General features: G+C 56.0%; 5 protein-coding genes across 6 annotated transcripts; 3 read left to right on the forward strand and 2 right to left on the reverse strand.

Annotated features, from left to right (window-relative positions):
• Window positions 1–739: 739 nt before the first annotated feature.
• Window positions 740–1,917, forward strand: IUM83_10030 (Carbohydrate-binding protein; the record flags this gene model as incomplete). Its single annotated transcript, XM_067934510.1, has 2 exons — window positions 740–782; window positions 875–1,917. The coding sequence occupies 2 exons, from the start codon at window positions 740–742 to the stop codon at window positions 1,915–1,917; spliced, it is 1,086 nt and encodes a 361-aa protein (XP_067793263.1).
• A 319-nt stretch (window positions 1,918–2,236) lies between these two features.
• Window positions 2,237–4,246, reverse strand: IUM83_10031 (uncharacterized protein; the record flags this gene model as incomplete). The annotated part of the gene is made up of 1 exon (XM_067934511.1): window positions 2,237–4,246. One exon carries the CDS (start codon window positions 4,244–4,246, stop codon window positions 2,237–2,239), a length of 2,010 nt encoding a protein of 669 aa, XP_067793264.1.
• Window positions 4,247–7,681: 3,435 nt separating this feature from the next.
• On the forward strand, window positions 7,682–12,936 carry IUM83_10032 (Voltage-gated Ion Channel (VIC) Superfamily; the record flags this gene model as incomplete). Of its 2 annotated transcripts, XM_067934512.1 has the most annotated exons (3): window positions 7,682–8,520; window positions 11,157–11,879; window positions 11,991–12,012. In XM_067934512.1, 3 exons carry the CDS (start codon window positions 7,682–7,684, stop codon window positions 12,010–12,012), a joined length of 1,584 nt encoding a protein of 527 aa, XP_067793260.1. The 2 variants fall into 2 exon arrangements, with proteins under 2 accessions (XP_067793260.1, XP_067793261.1); XM_067934513.1 differs by lacking the exons at window positions 7,682–8,520; window positions 11,991–12,012 and adding an exon at window positions 12,879–12,936 and having other exon boundaries at window positions 11,164–11,879.
• An 864-nt stretch (window positions 12,937–13,800) lies between these two features.
• On the reverse strand, window positions 13,801–14,661 carry IUM83_10033 (G patch domain-containing protein 8; the record flags this gene model as incomplete). Its single annotated transcript, XM_067934514.1, has 2 exons — window positions 13,801–14,373; window positions 14,467–14,661. The coding sequence occupies 2 exons, from the start codon at window positions 14,659–14,661 to the stop codon at window positions 13,801–13,803; spliced, it is 768 nt and encodes a 255-aa protein (XP_067793262.1).
• Window positions 14,662–22,168: 7,507 nt separating this feature from the next.
• IUM83_10034 (Necrosis inducing protein NPP1 type) lies at window positions 22,169–23,627 on the forward strand (the record flags this gene model as incomplete). Its single annotated transcript, XM_067934515.1, has 2 exons — window positions 22,169–23,536; window positions 23,610–23,627. The coding sequence occupies 2 exons, from the start codon at window positions 22,169–22,171 to the stop codon at window positions 23,625–23,627; spliced, it is 1,386 nt and encodes a 461-aa protein (XP_067793267.1).
• Between the last annotated feature and the right edge of the window lie 1,829 nt (window positions 23,628–25,456).

The following is a 25,456-nucleotide window of genomic DNA, read 5'->3' on the forward strand; positions in this document are numbered from 1 at the left end:
AAAACTGCGGGCGGATCAGGGATTTGAGTATCTTGCCGCGACCAGGCCAAAAATTAGTGGCCGACGCCACCAGGATGACGAGGCGCTTGCCCACCCTTTTACAGCAAATCAATCAACCGAAGGTCGAGTTGTTCCTCCATGTTTGCGGACCTGCCTGACAAGAACATCTTGCAGTCCCAGTTCGTACGGAGTCCATCGCATGTGTGTGTGGCCATGCAGACACTTGCACTTGCTGTTTCCGGTGAGCGGTCTCTTCTGCCGTTACGCCACCTCTAGCCCCAGCCCCATCTGAATTTAGACCAATCGACAGCATTTTCAAGGAGAAACCGGGCATAAACGCTGCGATAACTGGCTTGCGAGCCACGTCGAGGGCCAATGGGCGCGCGCGGATTCGAGCCAGACGGACGAGCGTGCGAACGGGTATAGGCTGGCAACGCGGGACTCCTGGGGGCTCCCCCACGACGAGCTCCAGTGTACTAACCGCAGTCAGTCGCAGCCCACCACCTCGCGGCCAGCCCCATTGCGCTGGCATCGTCGTGCGTACAGAACCACAGAGAGGGGAAAGCACAGCAGCAGCTTAAACCCCCGCCCAAAAACAGCAACAGGAAAGCCGCCGGGATTCACAGGTCGGCAACAGGCAACAGCAACAGGCAATCGCAACAGGCAACCCACCCGAGTGGTTAAAGAGAGAGAGAGAGAGAGGAGAGTCTCTAACCCGCGCGCTCTTCACCTAACGACGATGCAAACCTCGTGGCTTCTCGTCGCCGCGGCGATGCTTGCCGGTACGTTCTATCAGCCGCCGAAACAGTGTCGGACCAAATGCAATTCAACTGATCCGACAACTAACTTACGCTACTTGTATGTGCTGACACAGCTTCTGGCAGCTCCGTCAGCGCCATGAACGCCGTCTTCGCCGCCAGCACGTCGCAGTGCTCGTCCGTGGAGACGTGCTACGAAGGCGGCGCGTCGTCCACGCCGTGCACCGTGTCCAGCGGCGGCTGTCCGCCCTGCATCACGTTCGCCGACGACGGGTGCTACGTCAAGGTGAGCGGCTCTTGCCCCTTCGGCGTGGACTGCTCGTCCGTCTGGGGCTCGTCCTCCACCACGTCCAGCGCCAGCTCCACGACGTCCACGACCTCCACCACCACCAACTCCAGCAGCAAGACCAGCGGCACGAGCACCAGCACGTCCAGCACCACGTCGGACTCGACCGGCACAGCCGGCACCACGTCGTCCAAGTCGGACACCAACTCGACCGGCACTGCCGGTACGACGACCAACTCGACGACCTCCAGCAGGTCCGGCAGCTCCGGCACCGCCGCCGGCGACACGACCAGCTCCGGCTCGGACATGAGCGTCGTGTTCGCCATCATCGGCGCCGCCATCGGCGTCATCGCCGTGGCCGTCATCTTCCTCACGCTCGTGCGCCGCTCCAAGGCCGCACGCGAGGACGACGACGACGACATGGCCAACACGCCGCCGGCCTTCGCCAAGAACCCGGTGGTGCAGGCGCCGCACAGCACCACGGGCGCCACGACCTACGCCAGCTACAACCGGCCTGCCGGTGTGGGCTCGGGCACTGCCGGCGAGATCGGCCTCGACATGAGCAAGAACGGCGGCGTGTCCATGAACGCCGTGAGCTACTACAACCAGCAGCCGCCCATGAACTCGGCGGCGCCGTCGCCCCGCGTGGCCGGACGCGCCATCCCGTCGCAGCCCGTGGGCACTGTGGGCATGGGTCGGCCGTTCGGCAGCAACCCCAACTTCGCCGCGTCGGGGGGTGTCGGTGTCACGAGCGGCCTGGGCGCCTCGGGTGTCGGCGTGACGAGTCAGGCACCGCCGGCACCAATGCAGCACATTCCCATGGGCGGCGTCGCGCCGTCCCCGCACACCCGGAGAGAGTCGTACGAGTTCTAACCGGGCCGGTTAGATAGTTTCAAGTCCGAGAGAGTCGATCGTTGTACAGGCACAGGAAGAGAGGAAGGAAGGTGAGAGCGCTCATTTTGGCTCCGGACGTGTATTCAATACGGGTTTCTTGTGACGGAACGAGGCGAAGGGTGCAGACTTTTTCGTTTTTGCTGCTTTGGTGTCGTCTGCGATGTAGGACTCGAGGATTTTTTTTTAGCTGACTGGCGTGAAAACAATGTCGGGGATGTCAACATTTTGCATTTGTACTTGATGTTATGAATTCAGGGACTTGTAGTTATTACCGGTACGTCGCAACTTGCTCCACGCTTTAGGCCCCATACACGTTCTTTAGGAGGGTGAGGGGGTTTGGTGGCGCGGATGTCAATCGACTCACGGAGCAGATGCCGTTGGCTGCCTCCTTTTGGGCGTCCGTCGACTTGAGGCAAAAGGCCGAGCCGTACAAGTGCATCTTGGTCAGCACCTGGGTCTTCGTCCAGTCGGGCAGCACCGACACGTTGGTGCCCTCCATGCTCAAGTCTCCGATCTTGACGGTCGGGTCGATAGTCGCTGGCAGTGCTGCCAACGGAGCAGCGTCCAGCGTAAGTTGAGGCAGGTACGTATTCGCTGCTACGTTCGCCAGCGATGGAATTGAGAACAGCATGGGATTGCCAGCAAGCGACAACGAGAGCACGGGTAGCTGGAAAGTCTCGGCAGGGACGACCATGAGGTAGCCGTACTCGAAGCCGACACGCTTGATTGGGGTGCGAGTTGCTCCGCCCCACTTGGTGCCCAGGTCACTCGGCACGGTTGTCAACGTCGTGGCCAAGAACTGCAGGTTTACCAACGAAGAGGGCAGCACACCCATGAGACCTTCGGGGAACGCTGCGAGTTTGACGCTGATGACTATGACACTCTTCAGGCGTGGGTGATAGTCCTGAACAAGTGCAGCGTCACTTCCCCACGCGTACAACGCCGAGTTGTAGATCTGCACGCTGTGAAGCTGGGGGAAAGTCTGGATGATACTCGGCACCATGAGCGCGGGGCAGTTGACGAAGTTCAGGCTACCGAGTGCCTTCGGGTCAAAGTTGAAAGCCGCCATGGTATCGTTCGTGGGGGACATGGCTTTCTGAACCGCGCAGTCGTACACGAAGGCGAGACACGAGACCTTGGAGTTGAGCCACGGGCGAGTCGCCGAGAAACATCCTGTCGGCATGGTCTTGTGCTGTGATTGAGCCTTGACGTGGAAGGCTAGAACGACGATGCCCCAGGCGATAATGCCGAATTTGACCACAATGAGCGGCCAGGTACAACCGGGGTTCGACGTCAGCATCCCTGCCTGGGTCTGCTCAGCCGATCGCGACTCACCCAGAGCTTTCGTCGATGTACCAGCTTCTAAGTTTGCAGTGTTGGAAGCGCCATCAGGGGCGTCCAGCGTCTCCACAGTGACGATTTGGTTGGGATCAACCTTCGATGTGCTACATGAGCCCGGTGAGATCTTATCGTCTCGGCGTGTGAGGACTCCTTCCAGCATCACGAGCGACACGAAACTGCAGATGATTGGCAATAGTCTCGAGATGAAATCCCCAACACTCGTGGCGAACATCATCCTGTTCTCGGGAGCTAGAACCGCCAAGAACGTCGGGTCGTAGATCATTCTGGTGGCGAAGGCCGTCGCTTCCATGTCGAAGACGTCGGCGTAGGAGATAAACAGCAGAGATGGCATCACCTTGGCCAGGAACGTGCAGAATACAAAGCTGGTTAGCAGCGACAATGCACGGCTGAGCGCAATGGACTTGCAGAGAAGGAACTGCATCAATGGAGTGACCCAGCATGCGAAGATCAGGATGGCCGCGTTAAGGTTGTTGAAGCCCACGCGTGGCACCCACTTGCTAGCTTGGAATGCTTGGAACGACAAACACCCGATCGCGACCATTTCGCGAGCTGCAAACGCCAGGTCGAAGCCCCAAACCATCTTGTTCGAGTTGCACTCACCCTTGGAGCACGCCTTCGAGCCTTCGCAGTGGAGCACGAGACGCTTGCTGCGGATCGACAGGTACAAGATGTGGAGAACTTGAATCACGTGCAGTGCAACGACGGCGAGATACGCAGCGCCGAAGGCCTTGAAGTACTTGAATCCCGTGTCGGACCACAATGGAGCGTATAAGGCGTATTCGGTTGTTGTCATCTTAAAGTAGGATGCCGCCATTACGATAAGGTACAGAGCGCATGCCGCATGGAAACCGAGCATCGCCAGCCAACTCAGGTAGAACACGAGTCGCGGGAGGCCTAACACGCCAGACTGGGGCCCGCACGAGCCACCCGGCGTCGTTTTCGCCATAGCTGGCGGTTGCTGAGAAGCTGTAGCAGTGTCTTGGCAGGCGTTGACGGTGATACTTGAGTTATGAAGGCCTTGAAACTCGCAAAGGAGAGTTCTAGTTAGTTGCTTGAGGAGCAGTCGGGTCAGAAGCGAGTACAAGCGGGGGTTGGCGTCTGAGGCGACAAGACGGTGAGAGCAGGCAGCCAAGCTGAACGACACGTGCCTACTGTTTCGTACACTCGAGGACGGATGGTATCAATAACTTCAGCGTCATGACAAGAACGGGTGCACAGCTATTTGATGCCCCAAAAAAATAAGGCATGTTCAGGATGCGAAGAAGAGAAACTCGTTTTCAGAGGCAATGGGGGTTTCTTATCGGCATCGGCAGGCACCCATCCTCGATTTAGCTCGAAACACTCCTACTAGCTGATCCCGGATGAGATTGATATCGAGGAGATTCTCCCAACTTTGCTGGTAAGGTGACGATTTAATGTCAAGTCTTGACGAATCACTTCCAAAGAGATTGAAAATGGCGATGCTTCTCGCTTTTTGGTTTTGGTCTAGGCTGGAGTGCGCTTTCATTTGTGAGCGTTTGGTCTCAAGCATGGTCGACATAGCCTTTTTACCCTTTCCATAGTGTATGCCAGACGATGAGGATTTCAGCGAGACTTGAGGCTCACAGTCTACCTTTTCTAACACTTTAGTCTAGGTAACACTTTGCCGATGCCTTCGGCGACTTCCGCGACTACACAGTGCAACTTATTGCAGGCGGACGTTGAACCTATCCTTGTCCATTTACTGTGTCCCAACAGCAAAAACCTACGCCGGAAACATCCTTCCCTCTACCAGACCATCAAATCGCCAGTTTAATCGATGGATAAACTCCACGTAGCAAAATAGAGTGGCAAGACAATCTTCTTCAACGCTACACGAATCATCGACTATCGCTGCAGCGCTACTTGGGATCACTGACGAGTGCCAAGCCTGATTCTAACGTGTTTGTGAACTGATGAAGCCAAAATGCCGGAGCCTTAGAATGCATGCGTTGTCAATGACAACTTGTCACGTGTACCGCTCAAAACCAACAGAGCCTTCAGGGATCTCCTACACAGAGTAGCTCACGACTGCCTCCGGGAGTACACACAGGACGGGTCCCATCATTCGTAGTTTGTAACTACTGATACTCTTTAGGCTTCAATGGAGGCGGTAGCGCGAATGGACATCTTCTTTGAAACAGTTATTTTGCTTCGCGCCATTATTCGGACTCGGACTGTTCACCACATCGCCAAATTGATGCGTTGTGCACGAAACCCCACCTGCCACAGAGGTAATGTGGTCGGCGTTCCTCACGGCTCACAATGCGACGCCTTCTTCGCATTTTGTACGGCGAGATTAAAACTCAAATCTGACAAGAGTTGTCGTTGTGTTGGTTAACGGTAGAAACCACAACAAAAGGTTAATGCGCGCCTTAGTTTAGCCGAGTGAGTTGTTAGTTACGACTTGAGATGTCTACGAGGTTGCGTAACCTTTGAATGACAGCGTCATCCCATTCACTGCAAACCCTAGTATTTTCAACCGCTATTCGTAATGACCCGAGGTGCGGCTACACGTTAAATTTACATGTGAAGAACGTGCGTAGGGCGAAACCACCTTGCCTACATTCGATCAATGAGCACCCTACCCGATAAAACGGTCCCACAGCCACTCCTGTCCATCCAAATGAGCTCTTACTCTAGCGTCAGCCTTTCGTCCGACTGAGACCTTTTGATCCGTCAAAGAATCTTGACTCAAACAACCTGCTCCAAGCGAACCCATCGATATTTCAACACCCCCTGGTGGTGGAGAGATACATACGCTCCATTCATTCAGTAGTGCGCTTTGGCGTAAAACCGATGAATCCCCGCAGCATATTCGTTTTTAGCATTCATTGCAGGAATTCGTCCGAAACCACGATGTCACCTATCTCGTGAGCGTTCGCACGTCACCCCGCGTACGAACACTCCCCAGATGTCGGCCGTTTCGCGGTTAGGAGGAATAGCTGTTCGCTTCTGTCTCATCCAGGACTCTGAGGGGGTATTGCGTTTGGCAACCTCACAAGTCAATCCTCAGCAGCGAGAATCGATACGCCTCGACCTCCATTTCTCCTGGGCTATCTAGTCTTGCAGGAGCAGTAAGTTTAAACCGCATCTGTGGCGTTGCGCGTGCTGGTTGATCCTAGCGGTGTTCGCAACTGCAGCACATAACGGCCGACAAGACCATCAAGACGATGCCATCATAGAATTACTTCCCTCTCAAGCTGCACATTTATTCTCCACGCATTTACAGCAGTGCTGCAGTCCGTTCGTTGCATTAGGACAGCACATCATCGCTACTAAGGTCCGACAAGACCATCATATCAAGAAGCGGCCAGCTAATGCTCAGCGACCTCGGTCATTGTCGATGTCTGTGCTCTCACTGACCGGGTCCGGCAGGAACGTCTACAAAATGCAGGAGCGCGCGGCTACTCACAATGAAATGATGCAGCGCTTTCAGCTTCGAAAAGTTCCAAGTGACAAGCACGTCCAAGTGAATTTCGGACGGGGCAAACACGTTATCATCGACAAGACCACGGGAAGCAAGCGCCGCAATAGCCAGCGGTTCTCATTGCAACGCACTCTGCGTGCGTTTGCTGGAGGGAAAGCAAGGAATCACTTTTTGTCTCGACTAACGTCGCCAATCACACCGAAAAGCTGGACGTCGACGGTACACGGCATCGTGATGCTCATCGTTTACCACTTTCAGTTGATTTATCTCCCGTTTTCGCCAAGTTATTTCCCGAACGGTTCACTCTGCTCGACCGTCGCAATTGTGATCGTTGAGGCGACTTTTCTAGCGGATCTTCTGCTTAATTTCAACACTGCTTACGTCGAACGAGGAGTTCTTGTCACATCACGCCAGAAAATCGCACGCAACTACATTCACAAGTGGTTTTTCTTTGACTTGCTATCGGCGTTTCCAATTCAGCTCACGTTTTGTTTCATCACCGGGACCATCGGCAAAACTCGCCCTTCAGTGAGAGGTATCCAACTCACGCTCATGGCGCTGCGACTGCTTCGAGTTACTTTCCCTGAGAAGGGTGTGCTTCTGAGTCGCGTTATGCGAGTTGCAAACCACCTCGCGGAGTGGGTCCGCTGCTCGCGTTACTCCCACCTCTTTGGAATCGCTCAGCTCATGTGGCTTGTTCTACTCATCGCTCACTACATGGCGTGTCTTTGGCGTGTCGTCGCAAGGGAACACGCTGGCCAAAGCAGGCAAGACGAAAGTGTCGGATACCAGTATGTAGCGGACTATTACTACGCAGTCAGCCTAATCCAAGGCCAAGGCAATGCCTCCGGTACGTGGGGAGAAAATCTTTACTCTTCTGTCGCCATCATCGTCGGGTCCGTCATTCTCGCTATCGTTTTCGGCAACGTCGCCATGCTCGTATCCAACTTCAACGCCAACACCACCAACTATCACCGCAAGATGGAAGCCGTCTACGCCACGATGGACAAGTTGGATCTGCCTCTCAAGCTCCGTGAGCGCGTAAAAGAATACTACACGCACGTGTGGCTCGAATACGAAGCTCTCGATGGTAACATCAACAAGTTCGAGCAGGAGTTGACGCACACTTTGCGTATCGAGATCGGATTGTACAAGTTCATGAATTTGGTGGTGAAGATTTCGTTCTGGGAAGACTGCACGCCGGACTTTTTGACTCAGATTGTGCTGAGTTTGGGAGTACGTGTGTACATGCCGGACGATTATGTTGTTCGTCGTCGAGAGATTGGAAGCGAGATGATGATGATTAACATGGGCTACTGCAAACTCTCCAAACCTATGAAACACAATGAAGATATAGACCTCACTGCAGCTGACTTCAGTGATGATACGGAAAAACCTTTGTTAATGCCTGAGGATCTAGGCTCACCAGAACAGCCAGAAGCGGATGAAGCCAGCAATGACGAATGGGACGACACGAGCTCGGATGAGGAATCGAATGATGAGCTCGGAAGTGAGCCATTTGGTTCTCCGGCAACAATTCGACGGTTGTCGGGCTCAGTGTTCGAGCTTCAGTGCGGAGACGCTGATAACTCGACGGCTGAGATTAAAACGGATCGGCCACGCAGGCACAGTAACCCTAGTAGCGTGGAAGTGCTTAACCGACCGAAGAAATTCCGCGTCTATCTAAACCCTGGCACTGCGTTTGGGGAAATGAGTCTGCTCATGAATTACAAGCGCCAAGCGAACGTTCTAGCGGTGACTTTTGTTGAAATGTGCGTGCTGGATCGCTGTACTTTCCAAAAAATTATTTCGCGATACCCCGAAGACCGACGACGCGTACTCACGAAGATGCTGGAGAGCTGCATCGAAAAGAAGGATATTCCGTTTCCGTGGGAAAATATCATCGAGGCAGTCTGTGCTAAACGCCGTGTCGCCGGAAACAAAGACATATCTCGTGCAAGTGTTATCGCTACCATGACAGCCGCGGAGGCTGCCCGCATTTTGGTTGAAGCTATCGACGTGAATGTTCCCGATGACACCATCAAGTATGGATTCCAAACCTTTGACCAAGAGTTTGTGGATGAACCAGCTCTACGCCGTGCGCATTCAGTGGGTACCAAAATTCGGGAAGCGCTCCAACGGACCCACAGTGGCTTGAAGGAAATGCTACAGCGAACGAACAGCGGCCTCAGAGAGCCATTGCAGCGATCCAACAGTGGTTTGACTTTGCAACGCGCTAACAGTGGTCTGAGAGAAACTTTCCAGCGATCGAATAGCGGTGTAATCCCCTTTCGCGCGTACTCTCGTCGAAACTCCAATACTGATAGCGGCCGAAGTTCATCCACGGCAGAATTAACCGAACCGGAGTCTGATGCGTCGGGAATATCCGCTTACAGCGCGGGGAATACGGAGAAAACTTTGGAGAGCATGATGCAGCTCATGCATACCATGGTAGATAATATATCTCGACTACAACAAGACGTAACTGAGCTGAAAGCGCGAAGGTCCAACTGCAGAGGCTGTTGTTGCAGGTTGGAAGATGTGGAATGTGGGCAGCAGTCGGTCCAGGGTCTCAAAAAGCGTCGGTCTCACCCTGATACTACAGGAGATGCTCAATTTGAAAGCGTTCGGGGCTTGACTGCCCATGAACCGAATATCATGGTGCCTACGGCCACAGACGCAGCAGTTCAGCATGGAACCCAACCACCTCGGAAGTCAAGCTTACTATCGCTTCGCCCGCCTTCCGTTGGGGGAACAAGTCGCCCTAACAGTGAGGTTACGCCCCCGCGGGGCGGCAATAACAACGATACTCGTCGGGGAATCATATACAGCGGCCGTTCAAGTCAGCGTCCGAGTCAATTCGCATTAAAGCGTGGAAACTCGGTGATGAAAGTCACGCCACGGTCTGATCTTCCAGCAGGACTTCATGTCGAGATGGACAGCTTGCAGCCCCAAGAAATCATTGACCCCTATGCAGAATCCCAGCCTGGCAAGCATTCTAGTCCACTAAAATCGGGCCGTCAGTCGACACTCGCGGACATGCTGTGGAAACGGAGTAATACAAGTGCGGACTTGCTGCGTCGGAGTTCTGCCAGTAAAATGCGTCAAAAGCTTAAGGCTCGCCATAGCCTGCCTGCCGTGGTCGCCGTAACAACCGCAGGTAACGAAACGCCTCCAATTCCAGACGAACACGACGGCCCCGAAAAAACTTCCCAGGCCGAAGCGCCTTCTTCCTATCGAGCTCGCGGGCAAACGCACCGAGTATATACCGCCAAGTTCCCGTGAATCCGCGAGACAGTCGAATCCTGACCCAAGATGCGTGAAAATAGAGGAATAGCCTCTGAGAACCATAAGGCTTGAGTACATGTCATCCGTCCACACTGAGCTGTGTACTGTTTGTTCTGCCTTGCCGATAGATAATACGACCCGAAAGCCCACAGTTGGAGTCGAACTGAGACAATACCGTATTGGGTACTGTTCGGTCTCAGGTCAGATCCATATCTCTACCAGAATGACCAAGACGACTATGTATTTCTGTCTTGTACGATCGGAGCCACCCCAATCCTGTGTCTGTCATTAAAGGACTTCCCAGTTTATCAACCAGAGTCGGCCCGAGCTGTCCATCGTCGCAGGACTTCCCCAGATCCATTTACCAGCAAGATGAAAGTTCGTTCACAGTCTTCGCATCCAATCTCCAGGCGTCCTCTCGTGGTAAAACGGAAAGGGGTGAGCTCCATCCTCTCACCCTAAAACTCCTCGAGAAATCTGTACAGAAGGCAGCGACGCACGACGCCATGATGCAACGGTTTCACCTACGCAAAATGTCGAGCGGTATGGGGTTTCCGTCCAAATTCGGTCGCGCAAATGAAGTTGTAATTGATAAGGCTATCGGAAGCAAGCCTCAGTGGACTCGTCGGTTTTCACTTCGGCGATCGATTCGGTCGTTCACGGGAATCAAGGCGAGAAGGCACGCGCTCCGGACCTTAATATCTCCGATTACGCCAAAGAGCTGGACTTCAACAGTGCACGGCATCGTGATGCTTGTTGTCTACCATCTCCAATTGCTGTATCTACCGTTTTCACCCAGCTACTACCGCGAAGGCTCAAGGGGGACCACAGTGATCATGATACTGTTTGAGAGCATATTTCTGCTCGACCTTCTGCCTCATTTCAACACCGCCTACGTCGAGCAGGGAGTTCTCATCACATCTCGAAAGAGGATCGCAGAAAACTACATCCACAGGTGGTTCGGCTTCGACGTGCTATCAGCGCTGCCACTCCAAGCAACATTCTGCTTCGCCACCGGTTCGGTCAGCACAACGCACACCGCCCTTCAGGCAACACAACTTACTCTTATGGTGCTCCGACTCCTCCGTGTCACCTTACTTGAAAAGGGTGTGCTATTAAGCCGGGTCATGCGCGTTGCTAATCACGTGGGTGAATGGATACGCTACTCTCGATACTCCCACTTGATCGGTATCGCGCAGCTCATGTGGCTGGTACTGCTCATCGCACACTATATGGCGTGCTTCTGGCACGTCGTTACCAGAGGGCACAGCACTTCCGATTCACAGCAACACCTGAAGCCCGACCTAACCGTCGGTGAGCAATACGTTGCTGATTACTACTACGCCGTTAGCCTCATCCAAGGACAAGGCAACGCCTCCGGTACGTGGGGAGAAAACTTGTACTCCTCCGTCGCCATCATCGTCGGATCCGTCACCCTTGCCATTGTATTCGGCAACGTTGCCATGCTCGTGTCCAACTTCAACGCCAACACCACCAATTACCACCGCAAAATGGAGGCCGTCTACGCGACCATGGATAAAATGGATCTGCCTCTCAAGCTACGCGAGCGTGTGAACGAGTACTATGCGCATGTATGGCTGGAGTACGAAGCGCTGGATGGCAATATTCACCAATTCCAGCAGGATCTCACGCACACTCTGGGGATTGAAATCGGACTGTACAAGCATATGAATCTCATCGTTGTGATTCAATTCTGGGAGTTCTGCACACCAGACTTCTTGACTCAGATCGTGTTGAACCTAGACGTGAGGGTGTACATGCCTCACGACTATGTGGTTCGCCGCCATGAGATCGGGAGCGAGATGATGATGATCAACCGCGGGTATGAAAGCCACCAAAACCTGTTCCGGACCCGAAGAATACACACGAGGACACATCTACTGAAAACTTTGATAAACCGCTGCTTTCGTCTCACGATTTTGTTGATACCAAGGACATGGAGCCCAATGAAATGAGCGATAATGATGCTGATTCTGATGATTTGAGCTCGGATGACGAGTCCCAGTGTGAATTCGGCAGAGGTATGTTTGGTCCTTCCATGGATTCGCCACGATTGTTGGGATTTCGATTTGAACCGCTCGACGCCAACACAACCAGCTTCACGAACGTGCATAGAATTCGCCCAACGCACTCACGACGACCCAGCTATCCCAACGGTGTCGGCACGAACAAGTCGAAAAGATACCGAGAATATCTGCATCCCGGTCAGGCATTTGGGGAAATGAGTCTTCTCATGAACTATAAACGAACCGCGAACATCCGGGCGATCACGTTTGTCGAAATGTGCGTGTTAAGCCGAAAATCATTTCAAACAATTATTTCGCGATACCCGGAAGATCGCCGACGCGTACTGACAAAGATGCTTGAAAGTCGTATCGAGAAGAAGGTGATTCCGTCCCCGTGGGAGAATATTATTGAAGCTGTATCCGCCAAGCGGCGCAAAAGTGGCATCAAAGACACTACTCGAGCAGAAGTAATTGCGACCATGACTGCAGCTGAGGCAGCTCGTATACTTGTGGAGGCTATCGATGTGAACACGCCTGACGAGACAATTCGATACGGTTTCCAAAGCTTTGATCAGGAATTCATTGACGATTCATCGCTGCGCCACGCCAACTCAGCAGATGCTAAGATCAGTAACACCTTGCAGCGTCGGAACAGCGGTACCCGCGCAGGACAGAGCTTCTCACGACGTAATTCTAGGGCAGATAGTAACGACGGAACCACTTCCTCCAGTGACTTCGAGTCGGACATATCAGCAGCATTCAGTGGAGGAAGTAGCCCCGACAAAACGCTTAGAATCTTGTTGCTACTTGTTCAGAGCATGGCTAGCAACCTCGAGAGGCTCCAGCAAGACGTTCGTGATCTCAAAACGTTGAATCGTGGCGTCGGTTGCAGGCGTTGTAACTGTGAGAAGAGTTCCTCTGGTGGGAACAGTTTTCAGCGTGTTGCATCGGCACCTCCTGATACCGAGAAGAAACCAGTGCACATCCATCCTACGGCACCATATTTAGGCCCACACTGCGGACGCAAGATAGACCAATCAGCCGCGAAGGAAGACCACCAAGTTCAGGTGCCGCGAAAACCTTCCCTGGTTGTTTTCCCACTAGCAGCAGCATCATTAGCGAGCATTGGGAGCAGCCGATCTGCACGTGGAGAGAAGTATCCGATTGCACTTTTACGCAAAAGTCGCAGTAATACCCAAGACACCGACACTGCCAATGGGGTTGGACCGGTAACAGATCCTGCACGTCGCGAGAATGCTGTTGTTGCGCTAATGAAATCGCCGAAGTCGGAGCTTATCGTTGCACCTTCAGCGGACACTCCGCTTCATTGGAGAGACGGCGACAAATTCCCCGAGCGCTATCCTGCGAACCTATCCAGCCGATCCAAGGCCGCCCGTAACCAAACACTCGCCGAAATCCTCTGGAAGCGAAGCAACACGCATGAAGACTAGCTGAAGCACACCGATGAGGAGTGAAATGCGTTGAGACGCCGCCAAATTCAATCACACCACAGTATGCCGACGAACTCGTAGCCCCGCACTGACAACTCTCGAGACAATTTCAAGTCCGGGGCCAGCATCAGTAGCAGCAACCGTCGCTCCACATCCTCCCGATAGATCAAAACCTGGCCACTGGCGCCTTGACACGCACAAATAGCAAGTCGGTCGTAGTATGAATTCATTACGGCAATAAAACAAAACCACCTGATCGAGCTTTGCAGTGCCAATTCCGCCCATCTTACTGCGAAAATGGGTTTGTGAAAGCTGATGGGACGGCCAGTGGCTTCTTCGCGGGCTTCTTCAAGCCCATTTTCATCCCTCCGCCAAAGTTGAACCCGACTTTAGCAGTGCCTGTTTGGTTCGCCTGCTTCTCTGCATCACCTTTCGCAGCAATAGCAGTAGCAACAGCAGGAGGGAGAGGGACAGGCTCCTTCACCGTCGCCGCCTTGGTTTGAGCGGCGATTCTCCTCTGCAGCAGGAGCTCTTCCTGCTGCTGCTCCTTCCTGCGCTTGGCGCTCTGCTGCTGCTCGGAGCCCACGCGCCGCTTCTGTTGCTGCAGCTCCCTGAGCCTCTTGGTGTGGTGGTGGTCGTAGGAGCTCAGGTGGTTGTCCATCTCCGTCACGGTCGCGTACTGCTTGCGGCAGTCGGCGCAGTAGAAGGCCGCCTGCATGCTCTTGACCTCCGCCTTGAGCTGCTCCTGCCTGGCGCCTCTGGCCTCGCGCTCGGCCGCCTGCGCCGCGGTCTCCTGCACCTCCACGTCCAGTTTGCGGCGCTCGCTCGTGGCCAGCTGCGTCACCTGGTCGTACTCCTCCTACAGCGGCGCAGCAACCCCCAGCACCCAGAGAGTGAAATGGCGCAGTGAAATGGCGCAGTGCGTTGCTGTTCGGGGAGCTGTTGCACCCACCGCTTTGCCCAGGCCGAGACACACGAGGTTCTCCTTCATCTTGACGGGCTCCACGACGCCCTGCTCCTGCCTGCCCAAGCCGCAGCCAGAGCGCCAGCCCATCTTCACTAGCAGGCGGTAGCCGCGGTTCGACGCGTCCAGGGCGCGCTCCGCCCCCGGGGCGAACGGAGCGGCGGAGTCCTGCGCGTCGGTCATATCTCCGGCTAGGAAGTGTACGATGGAAAACGCAAATGTACGACCAGTTGGAATGTGTACGACCGGTTGGAAAGTGTACGACAAGAACTCGAATCTTCACCACTGTCATCGCGTGCTGTTGACCAGAGCTAGCCTTGGTCGCCCTCCTCCACAACGCCCTTGGCAGACAATTGCCATTCCTAACCGAAGACCCCGCGCAGTGGACACGCGATTCCCGTAGAGTAACTGCCGCGTCCAGCTGCGTGAAGTTCCTCTCGAGTGTTACGTCTGCCTCACCGCGGTGAGGGGGGGGGTGCGCTGCCGGCCACCGCTGGACGGAGGGGCCTTGTAGTATCAAGCACAGCGCGCCATCGTCGATACCTCGAGCGAGACGCCTGGGAGCGCGCGTATCGGCGTAATCTGAGGAGACCCAGTATGGCGACTGCTGCTGTTGCTGCTGCTTGCGAGCCTGGAGCAGAGACTCTCCGAGTCGGAGACTCCGACTGAGAGCGACGGGCTGGGCTTCATGATTCATGAAGGTACATCGTGCAAGTTGCACGGTGCAACTCAGCCAACGGCTCGGCAGCGGCTGCGCAAGATGGTTCTTCTGAAGGCCCGACACGCCACGCGCGCTATCCTTCCAGGAGGGCTGCTCTTTGCGCCGCTGAGGACCCGCCAGTAAATAAATTTGGCTCCGACTGGCGAAAAGCGGAGGAGCCATATTGAAGCGACCAGCGAAACACCACTGATTTCGACAGTCGCTTCCTGCGACGACACTCTGGATTTGTTTGGAAGGTCCACTGAAAGTGGAAGGTTTTGGTCTAGACTGCAGAGGTCACAATGTCGTGAGGATGGATGACCGTCCGCGGCCGACCATATCCCTGGTGTCAATTCTGATAACTGTGGTTGGCCGCGAGAACGAAGCGTTGACCATGGTTGTTCGTAGATTCTTCCTGGTTAACTGTGATTTTGCATAAGTCGACGACGAGCCAACGATCCTATAGTACTGCTCCTGTTTTCGCTCTTCGTTGGAGTTGGTTAGTTCTTGCGAGCAATCGCTACCATCGCAAGAAAATGTTTTACCGTGGCCACCCGCCCAAAGTGAATCCCACAGTCCCATTCGGTTGTCCAGGGGTGACCACGGGTGTACGGTAAACTGGCACAGCCATCACCTCTAGCGGTTTCTAAGGAAGCACTCGAAACCAGCTGTGTTTCGCTGGTCGCTTCAATGTCAGATCGCAACAGTATCGATGACTCCTCCGCTTTTCGCCAGTCGGAGCCAAATTTATTTACTGGCGGGTCCTCAGCGGCGCAAAGAGCAGCCCTCCTGGAAGGATAGCGCGCGTGGCGTGTCGGGCCTTCAGAAGAACCATCTTGCGCAGCCGCTGCCGAGCCGTTGGCTGAGTTGCACCGTGCAACTTGCACGATGTACCTTCATGAATCATGAAGCCCAGCCCGTCGCTCTCTCAGTTGGAGTCTCCGACTCGGAGAGTCTCTGCTCCAGGCTCGCAAGCAGCAGCAACAGCAGCAGTCGCCATACTGGGTCTCCTCAGATACGCCGATATGCGCGCTCCCAGCGTCTCGCTCGAGGTATCGACGATGGCGCGCTGTGCTTGATACTACAAGGCCCCTCCGTCCAGCGGTGGCCGGCAGCGCACCCCCCCCTCACCGCGGTGAGGCAGACGTAACACTCGAGAGGAACTTCACGCAGCTGGACGCGGCAGTTACTCTACGGGAATCGCGTGTCCACTGCGCGGGGTCTTCGGTTAGGAATAGCACTGCCTGCCAAGGGTGTTGTGGAAGAGGGCGACCAAGGTCAGCTCTGGTCAACAGCACGCGATGACAGGGGTGACACGGTACGTACAGCCTAGTGTCCAGGACATCAAGGCTTGCTGCACAATAGGAAGGTACACCTGCCAGGCAATCTCATACCATTGTCCATGCGCGTCTTCCTGAAGACGACCGCTATCGGCAACCACGACGGCGGAATATATCATTGGGTCGTGCTTGTCGTGCCATGAAAATCCCTCTGCATCAAAAGGATCATAGATCACAAAAGCTTGCTGTTCACGCCTCGGTAGCCTTGTTTTGCAGTGACCGAACCTGGGCTACCCCCCCCCTCCCGAAGCCTTGGAGAGAGTATGTCGACTCGGTCGACAAAAGCTAGCGTGTTAAAAAGGAAAACAGTGCGAGTGGCTGTGCAGAGCACGTAACAACCAAGTGTAAAGGCTCATGACCCAGCCATACGAATCACATTTTGCGTTCATACTGGCACAGATCCATTAGCATTTGCATGTTGTTGCTGCCACGCGATCCACAGTAGTGCGCAAAGGGCTTGTTTCATTCAGGAATAACATGCGTCGTCACTACCTACTAGTAGTAGAAGATAAATGACTAAAGCAAAACCGGGAAGAAGTGTGCTCTTGGATTTACCCACGCAGAGAATATATTTTGTAATGAAGCTCTTCGCTGCTGTAGCTCCAAGAGTGAGTTTATCCTCACAGATAAATATTACAGCTTAGTAAAAAAAAGTGTTGGGTTAGTTAATAATATATTTTGCTAACCTATTTGCTTCTTGCGCTCTTCGTTCGAGCGTTTTCCATAGATTAGACTTCAAATTGAGGCTATTCAAACAGCACTCCATCCGTCTTCACAGCAAGTTCATGTTTACAGCCTCATCGCCTGAGCCTGCGAAGGCAATGTGGTCAAGAACTTGTTCAATCGACCAACGTTTGGCTGGATCCACGACTACCATGCCGGCCAGCAAGTCTACCACAGGGCCCCACTCCGACGTATCCACACCCCAGGCCTCAAGAACAAAAGCCACGCCTCCACCAGTCATCATCAACTGGAAGGTCTTCAGGGCCGTCATTGCATTCGAAACAAGAGGGGACCCCGTCAGCATAATAAAGAGCATCACACCAAGAGACCATATATCCGCCGCCTTCGCGTCATACTCTTCGCAGGCAGCCACCTCCGGAGCCATGTAGTACGCCTTCCCCACTCGACCGCGGCAGCCACGAGGTCGCCGCGTAGCCAGCCCAAAGTCGCCGACCTGGCACGCGCCGTCCTTCACAAACACGTTCTCCAGCGACAGATCGCGATGGGCGATGTCGTGAGCGTGCAGGTACGCCACGCCCGAGGCCACCTGCGCCAGCACGGCCATGGCGCTCGAGCAGGACAGGCGCCGCGTGCCCTTGCCTTCACCGAGACTCACGAGTGAGTACAAGTCGCCGCCGGCGCAGTGGTCCTGCACGAAGTAGAGCTCGGAGCCGGCGATGAAGTCGTCCCGGTAGCGCACGACGTGACGGTGGCCGCCGGCCTGGCGCAGTGCGTTGGCGACGGACTTCTCCTGTCTCGGGTCGTCGGGGGCTTGCTGCGAGCTGGGGCGCGGCGTATTGATGATGTTCATGGCTCGGTGCAGTGAGACGTGCTTGAGCACGACGAAGGCGTCGTCCGGGTCGGCGCCTTCGACGATGGCGGCGAGGTCGTGGCAGATGTGCACAGCGCCGTAGAGGGTGTCGGCGAGCGTGCTCACAACGCGGTAGCGATGCTGGATGATCGACATGGGGCACGAAGCGTTCGTTCCGATTGCGGCTTGTGCTTGAGTGGGTTAATTCCCAAATGAGTGAACTGCACCGAGCTGCTCTGTGCAGGCAGTCCTCTGAATGGCATCGCTGTGCCTCGTTTGAGGCAGTCTCACTGCGTCTTCGCAGCTCTGCTTCGCGCCTTCTGTCAGGTGAGTGCACAGCGTGTGGGCGCTGGCACTATAAACACGTTGGAAACCATGAAACGGCTGAAACGGCATTGACAAACTTTTAGCGGAGAATAGGAGAAGAGGCAATTCAAGCACAGCAAGTGCAAAGCGTTGTCCTGTGTAACGCTTCGTATCGCAACGCAAGCAAGCGAGCCGGGCCAGAGGGTGATCGCTGGCGTGCTTCATCTGCTGAAACGGTCTGCAGCAGACCAGCTCAGCACACTCTGCTGGGCTGGGGCTACTCAAGACGATCCTCCTCGAAGAGTTCGCTCACACACGGCGCGCGTTCTCAGCCGGGGGATCGATGCACACAGCGGCTGTAGGTGTCCAGGGGGGGGGGGGGGGGGGGGGCTTACTCATGCTTGTATACGAATTGCCGTACGTACTGAGTTCAGTTGAAGTGGGCTGCTTGGATCCCGCCGCGATCCAGGAACAGTATCACTACGTGATTCTATGCACGTAAGTGAGCCAAGTGGGCCAGCTGGATCTTCGCAACTGTGCCAATGCCGTTCGCTCTGCCCGGGCTGACACTGAGCAGGTACGGAGCGCCGTAGACGAATGGCATGGAGGTCGTCTTGAAGCAAGGCAGCATATTCTGGTAGGGCGGCGGCTGCGCTGTCAGTTGCCTGCCGAGTCTCAGCCAGCCCCCTGCGGTTGCGTCGCAACCAGTCGACCTGTTCGTTGCCCACAGACCTTACCACATTTCGAAACACTGTTCGGATCTGTCTTACTAAAACGTACGATAAATCATCCCTGGGGTTTCGCTGGTCGCCTGTCTTGCATAGAGCAAAACGGCATGGCTAAGAGTGGTGGCGGTGTCTATCGCGGCGTCAGTCTGTAGCCCCCGCAGAGCGCGCTTCTTTTCGCTTCGGGTGGCTGAGCTCCCGTTCTACCAGTTATATCGACCGTGTGGGTGGCGCTTCTTTCCTACGCCAGCAACTGCCGTTCGTCTCGCTGCCCCAAACTCCGCTACGACCGAACCTCTGCTTTTCTACGGAGGAAAACGGCACCGAACAGAGGGAGCACGCGATGTGGTCGTTTCAACGCGGTATCGTGAGGTCTGCCAGCGCCTCGGTTCTCCTTGCACCGATAACACCAACCTCGGGCTGTCTGTCGATGCTAACGACCTGCAATCGGCGGGGTAGTACGCCGTTCGTGCTGACCGATCGATGGCCAACCCGACTTGAACAATCATGCAACCCAGGAGTGCCTGTCGCAAGGGTGTCTATCGCATTCGGAGTTATAGCGTGTGATCTAAAGGTCGAGAGGGAAGTTCGTCGTAACTTTAGGGGGAGATCCCCGCTTGAACTACTGGACGAGTGCGATCCTGTTTCTTATGGAAATGATCTCTTCGCCATCACTGCTTCAACTTGACTGACCAATCAGAGATGGGCAACGGAATCACTTCAACTTAGGTCGCCAGTGTTAAATAAGTCGCGATGCTGGACAAGAACACTCGTATGCCACAAAACAAATATTGCTGCTACATGTACACGTAGATATACATCAAATAATTAAAATCAAATCAACATCGTGCTAGTAGCGCCGTCCACACCAGCGAGAGCTTCGTGAGCTAGCACCTGCTCGATCGACAAGCGCGACCCTGGCCGAACTGTGAGCATGGCGGGCAGTAAGCTCTCAGTAGCGCCCCATCTAGACGTATCGACGCCGCAAGCTTCAAAAATGAAAGACACACTTCCATAACCTTCGATCAGCTTGAACGTCTTCGACGCACTCATAGCATCCGATACGAGCGGATAGCCCACAAGCATAATAAAGACCATCACGCCAAGAGACCATATATCCGCCGCCTTCGCGTCATACTCTTCGCAGGCAGCCACCTCCGGAGCCATGTAGTACGCCTTCCCCACTCGACCGCGGCAGCCACGAGGTCGCCGCGTAGCCAGCCCAAAGTCGCCGACCTGGCACGCGCCGTCCTTCACAAACACGTTCTCCAGCGACAGATCGCGATGGGCGATGTCGTGAGCATGCAGGAACGCCACGCCCGAGGCCACCTGCGCCAGCACGGCCATGGCGCTCGAGCAGGACAGGCGCCGCGTGCCCTTGCCTTCACCGAGACTCACGAGTGAGTACAAGTCGCCGCCGGCGCAGTGGTCCTGCACGAAGTAGAGCTCGGAGCCGGCGATGAAGTCGTCCCGGTAGCGCACGACGTGACGGTGGCCGCCGGCCTGGCGCAGTGCGTTGGCGACAGACTTCTCCTGTCTCGGGTCGTCGGGGGCTTGCTGCGAGCTGGGGCGCGGCGTATTGATGATGTTCATGGCTCGGTGCAGTGAGACGTGCTTGAGCACGACGAGGGCGTCGTCCGGGTCGGCGCCTTCGACGATGGCGGCGAGGTCGTGGCAGATGTGCACAGCGCCGTAGAGGGTGTCGGCGAGTGTGCTCACAACGCGGCAGCGATGCTGGATGATCGACATGGGACGCAAAGTAGTCAAGGCCAGGCCGGATTGTAGCCGGGTTAGATGATAGTTTTTTGAGACTGACGGGCGGCACGGAGTGTTAAACGGTCACGAACGTCGGAAAAGTCCGCGCGCTGGCTGGTTCGTAGCTGGCATTCAACTCCTCGTCAAGCGCAGCGAGGAGTCACAGCTATCTCACTGCAACAAGCATGCGCGTGTTTTTTTGTCGCGACTGGATAGCAGATGATGCGCCGTACTCGACTACTTAAACAGTGGCAAGCGTTATTGTGCGATCTGCTGCCACTGACGACTTGCCGGTGCCTTCCGTTAACCGCCATGGTTAGAGGAGGCATCGGCAGGCACTTGTACCATGGCGCGCTGGAGAAAGGAAATGAGGTTCTCTCGGCCAGGTAACAAAACACCCGACTGCCTGGGACAAGCCACAAGGCGGGGAGATATATCTGCATCTGCACCTGCATCGAGCAGTGCCGTCGCAGTCACTGAACTGCTACCCTGTCCATGTGGTCTTGCCCCGAATTAGCACTGCTACCGCCGTCGGTTCGGTGAGTTAACAGCCTCGTTGCTTCAGCAACGAGGCTGAAGTTGCTTTGAAGGTTCCGGAGCTCCGCCCGATAAACGCAACGCGACAAGCAATGTGTTTGATGGACTGCCACGCGAAGACGTGAAGGTCTCCATGATGGAGACCATCCACTGACGGCCGATCGCCTGCGTGTTGCAGTCGAAATGCTGCTTCTTGCCTTGAACCCGTAGCGAAGCGTCTTGCTGCCGCCCATCACTCCCCAAAATTCGCCCGGCACAACGCGCGACCTTTCGTCGTAAGTACAGTGGGACCCCCGTTTTCGCACCACTGACCTCTAATAAACTGTTAGACCTTATACTCCGCAAGTTGGATCCCGCCGTGTGCGCAATGCGATTCACGCTCTTCTTCAAAAGGTTTCCTACCCCCTCCTCGGGAGGGATGACACGTCCGCCAACTTTGATTCAAATCTGGGCAAGACGTGCTTAGTGTCTGGCACTGTGGGTCTTCGTCAATAAGACGATCATCATCAACTCTACTTAACCATGGTTTCTGTCAACTACGTTTGCTTAGATATGGTAAATCCTATGAATCCGAAGATTTGATATGGTCCGCCCTTGCGAGAACGGGGGGACCCACTGTAGCATGCTTGGTAGCCGACCCTCTCCCAGCACTCCAAATCGGGTGGCACCACATCAACTGTACAATGCTGTCGATGTGGCGTTGGGCCTGCGTGACCAAGAGGCCGATCCGTATCGCCTCCGCCGCCGCCAGTTCGAGGCGATGGGCCATTTCGCCTTCCCTCGCGCTCCGTCAATGGGACGCCGCTGTCTTCGCGTGTGGCTGCCGCTCGCCGCGGCGCTGGCGCTCACTGCGAACGCCAGCAGCTCTTTCGGCTCGCTGCTCGAGTCCACGCGGCTGCTGGCCGACGCCGACGAAGACGCGGACCACACCGTGCCCTTCAACTCGTGGGGCAACGTGCCCGACACACTGAGCCACCTGCTGGCCTTCGTGCTCGTGCTGCTGGGCGCGCACCCGCTGGGGCTCTTCTTCCCCAAGTACTTCCGCCTGCCGCTCATCACCGGGTACCTCGTGGCCGGCATCCTGTCGGGGCCCTTCCTGGCCAACCTGCTGAACGAGGACGTGGTGGACATGCTCGGCTCGTACGTCAACGCCTTCGCGCTGAGCTTCATCTCGTTCCAGGCCGGGCAGGAGATCTACCTGCCGGAGCTGCGGCCGCAGATCAAGCCCATCCTGGCGCTGCTGTCCACCTACTACTGCACGGCCATGGCGCTGGGCACCACCGTCTTCATGCTGGCCGCCGGCGCCTTCTTCTACGCGGACCTGGCGCACAGCTGCCAGCTAGGCATCGCGCTCATGTTCGCCTCCATCTCGGTGCTCGTGTCGCCGTCCACGGTCATGGCGCTCAAGATCGAGCTCAACAGCGTCGGACCCTTCACGCACCTGGCGCTCGGCACCTGCATGACGGCCGAGTTCGTCGTGCTCGTGTCCTTCTCCGTCTCGCGCGTCGTCGCCTCTATCTACTGCGCCAAGCTGGACGTCTCGCCCGAGAGCATCGCCTTCACCATGGGCGTCGTGCTCATGAACATTGTGCTCGGCGCGCTGCTCGGACTCGTGACGATCCTCATCTTCCAGCTGCCGAGCGGCCAGCCCGACGTGGGTCTCGCGGCGTCGGGCGTGCCGGCGCATGCGCTGTCGGTGGCCTCCTCCAGAATCTCCACGTCCCAGCGCCGCATGAAGAGTAGCCAGCGGACTGACAGCAAGCAGGACATGAGCGACCTCGAGCAGGTGATGGATGACCCAGACCAGGCGCCCCACCCGCACAACGCCTACGTTGAGGAGACGGACTCGGACAAGCTGCTAGACAAGCCCCAATGGTGGACGGAGCGCAAGGCGCTGTACCTCAAGGGCTTCATCTGGCTGCTCATGGGCTACCTGTTCTACCTCTTCACGAACACGCTGAGCGACCTCACCACCGCGCACTTTGGACTCGTGTGGCAGGTCAAGTTCGAGGCCTTGCTGGTGTTGATGCTCGCATCCTGTGCCGCTGGCCACTACGCTGCTATCCGCCCACAGATGCACGTGATCCTGGATACCGTAGCGCCGTACATGTTCCTGCCGTTCTTCGTCATGACGGGGGCGTCCCTGCAGCTGGACAAGGTGGTGAGTGTGCTGCCGATGATGAGTTTGTATCTGGTGCTGCGCTACACGGCCATTTTCCTGGCCGTGTATGGAGGCGGGCGATTTCTGCTGAAGCTGCCTCCTCAACACTACAAGCACTTGTGGCTGACCATGGCGCCGCAGGCTGGTGTGTCTCTTGGTCTGGCTGCTGAGGTGAAGGAGCTTATTACCGACGACTGGGGAGCCGAGTTCTCGGCTACAATCGTGGCCGCGGTGGTGATCAACCAAGTTATCGGCCCCGTACTTTGCTCGCTGGGGCTTCGTGGCGCGGGTGAGAGCATGATTGATCGCCAGGCCGCCGCCGCAGCAGCCCAGTCGCACACTCAGACGCAACCTGAACACGAAAAAGATCAAGCCGACTCGGACATCGAAGCTGGCAAAGACGACCGCAAATCCTACCGCACCCTCAGTCGTCACAACAGCACTCTTAGCCGCCACAACAGCACTCAAGCATTGTTTTCTACACGCGGAGGTGGGAAGGATCCCAGGCCCTTGCTACCGTTCTATCGTGTAAAGAGTGCTGTGGTGCTCGGTGACGACGAAGTAGCGTTTGAAATCGCGCTGGAGCTGTCCCTCTATGGCGCTCGCGTGAATGTCCCGCTGCTTGACGAGGCTCGCGCAGACAAGTGGCGGCGTATGAACGAAACCATTCTGCAGCGAACTGCCAAGGGTGAGCTCATTTCGTTCCAAAACTCCATTCAGGATCGCCACGGCGACGTTCCTGCAGACTCGGGCATGCAGAATGCAGATGTACTCATCTTCACAGGCGCTCCGGAGCGCTCACTGGAGCATGCGAGGGTCATGCAGACGATGTTGGGCGAGCATGCGCGACCTCGATTGATCGCCGTGGTGGACGACTGCGCTGCTGGAGCCAAATTGCGTGAGCTCGGCGTTCTCACTGTGCAGCCTTCAATCGCGCTGGGCAATATCGTGACCCGACTCGCACTGCTGGATGCCCCGCTCGCCGCCAACCTCTCCAAGGAGCTGAGCTCAACCAGCACTTTTTCCACTGCGGCGTACTTCAGAAGTGATGCTGAGGGCGACCGCGACTCGCTGACGTCGCTCTCGGAGTTGCGTTTGCCTGGACGTCGTCTCGCACTGGGCCGCAGCGTCGTCAACCACCACTCGGTGGACTACGACCGTCTGGCCGAGGCGCTGGCGGCCGAGAACCTGCCGATGCCCCCGCCCCCGTCGCGTGTGTCCATGTTCGGTACCTCGGCCGTGGAGCACGACCCGTTCGCCAAGCGGTCGCGAAACCTCGGCGCGCACGAGCACTACGTTCTGGAAGACGACGGCTTCGACAGCCCCGACGACCGGTCCATCTTCGAGGAGCAGTTCGTGGTGCCGTCGCCAAGCTCCAGCGCCGGAGGAGGAGGGGTCCGATCCCGGTCGCGTCGGCGCTCGCGACTCGGCTCAAGCGGCAGCAGCGTCGGCGGAGGCACCGGCTACGTGACGCTGCACCGCGGCTGACTCTACGGGTCTGTAGGACCGGAAGAGCACTTCAACAAGGCCTCGGTAGACATGGCTACACTCGTTGCACCTCCACGTAAAGTATATCAATTTTGAGTTCAACCACGTGCTTTCTTGTGCTGGTGGTGCCATCTTAGCACGCGCATATGGGCGGCTCTCATCTGCTTGACGTTGAAGTCGCCCGCCGGCAACATGAACGCAGCGATGCAAATTCGACGGCGACTTCAGTCGACGGCGCACTTGTAGACGAAGCCATTTCGACAGTAGAACGTGGGACGGCGGTTGCGTGGTGGCCATTCTGGATGGATGTCCGCGTTCGTGCAAGTCAAACCGCGATCTCCGCATCAATGCATCAACGCCTGCTGCCTCAAGCAGTGCAGGCCCAAGCCTGGGCCTTGCATCTGCTCTCGTGTGCCAAGTCGGAGGATAAGT

This window comes from Phytophthora cinnamomi (genome assembly GCF_018691715.1).
Source record: "Phytophthora cinnamomi strain GKB4 chromosome Unknown Contig29, whole genome shotgun sequence".
Taxonomy (NCBI): domain Eukaryota; phylum Oomycota; class Peronosporomycetes; order Peronosporales; family Peronosporaceae; genus Phytophthora; species Phytophthora cinnamomi.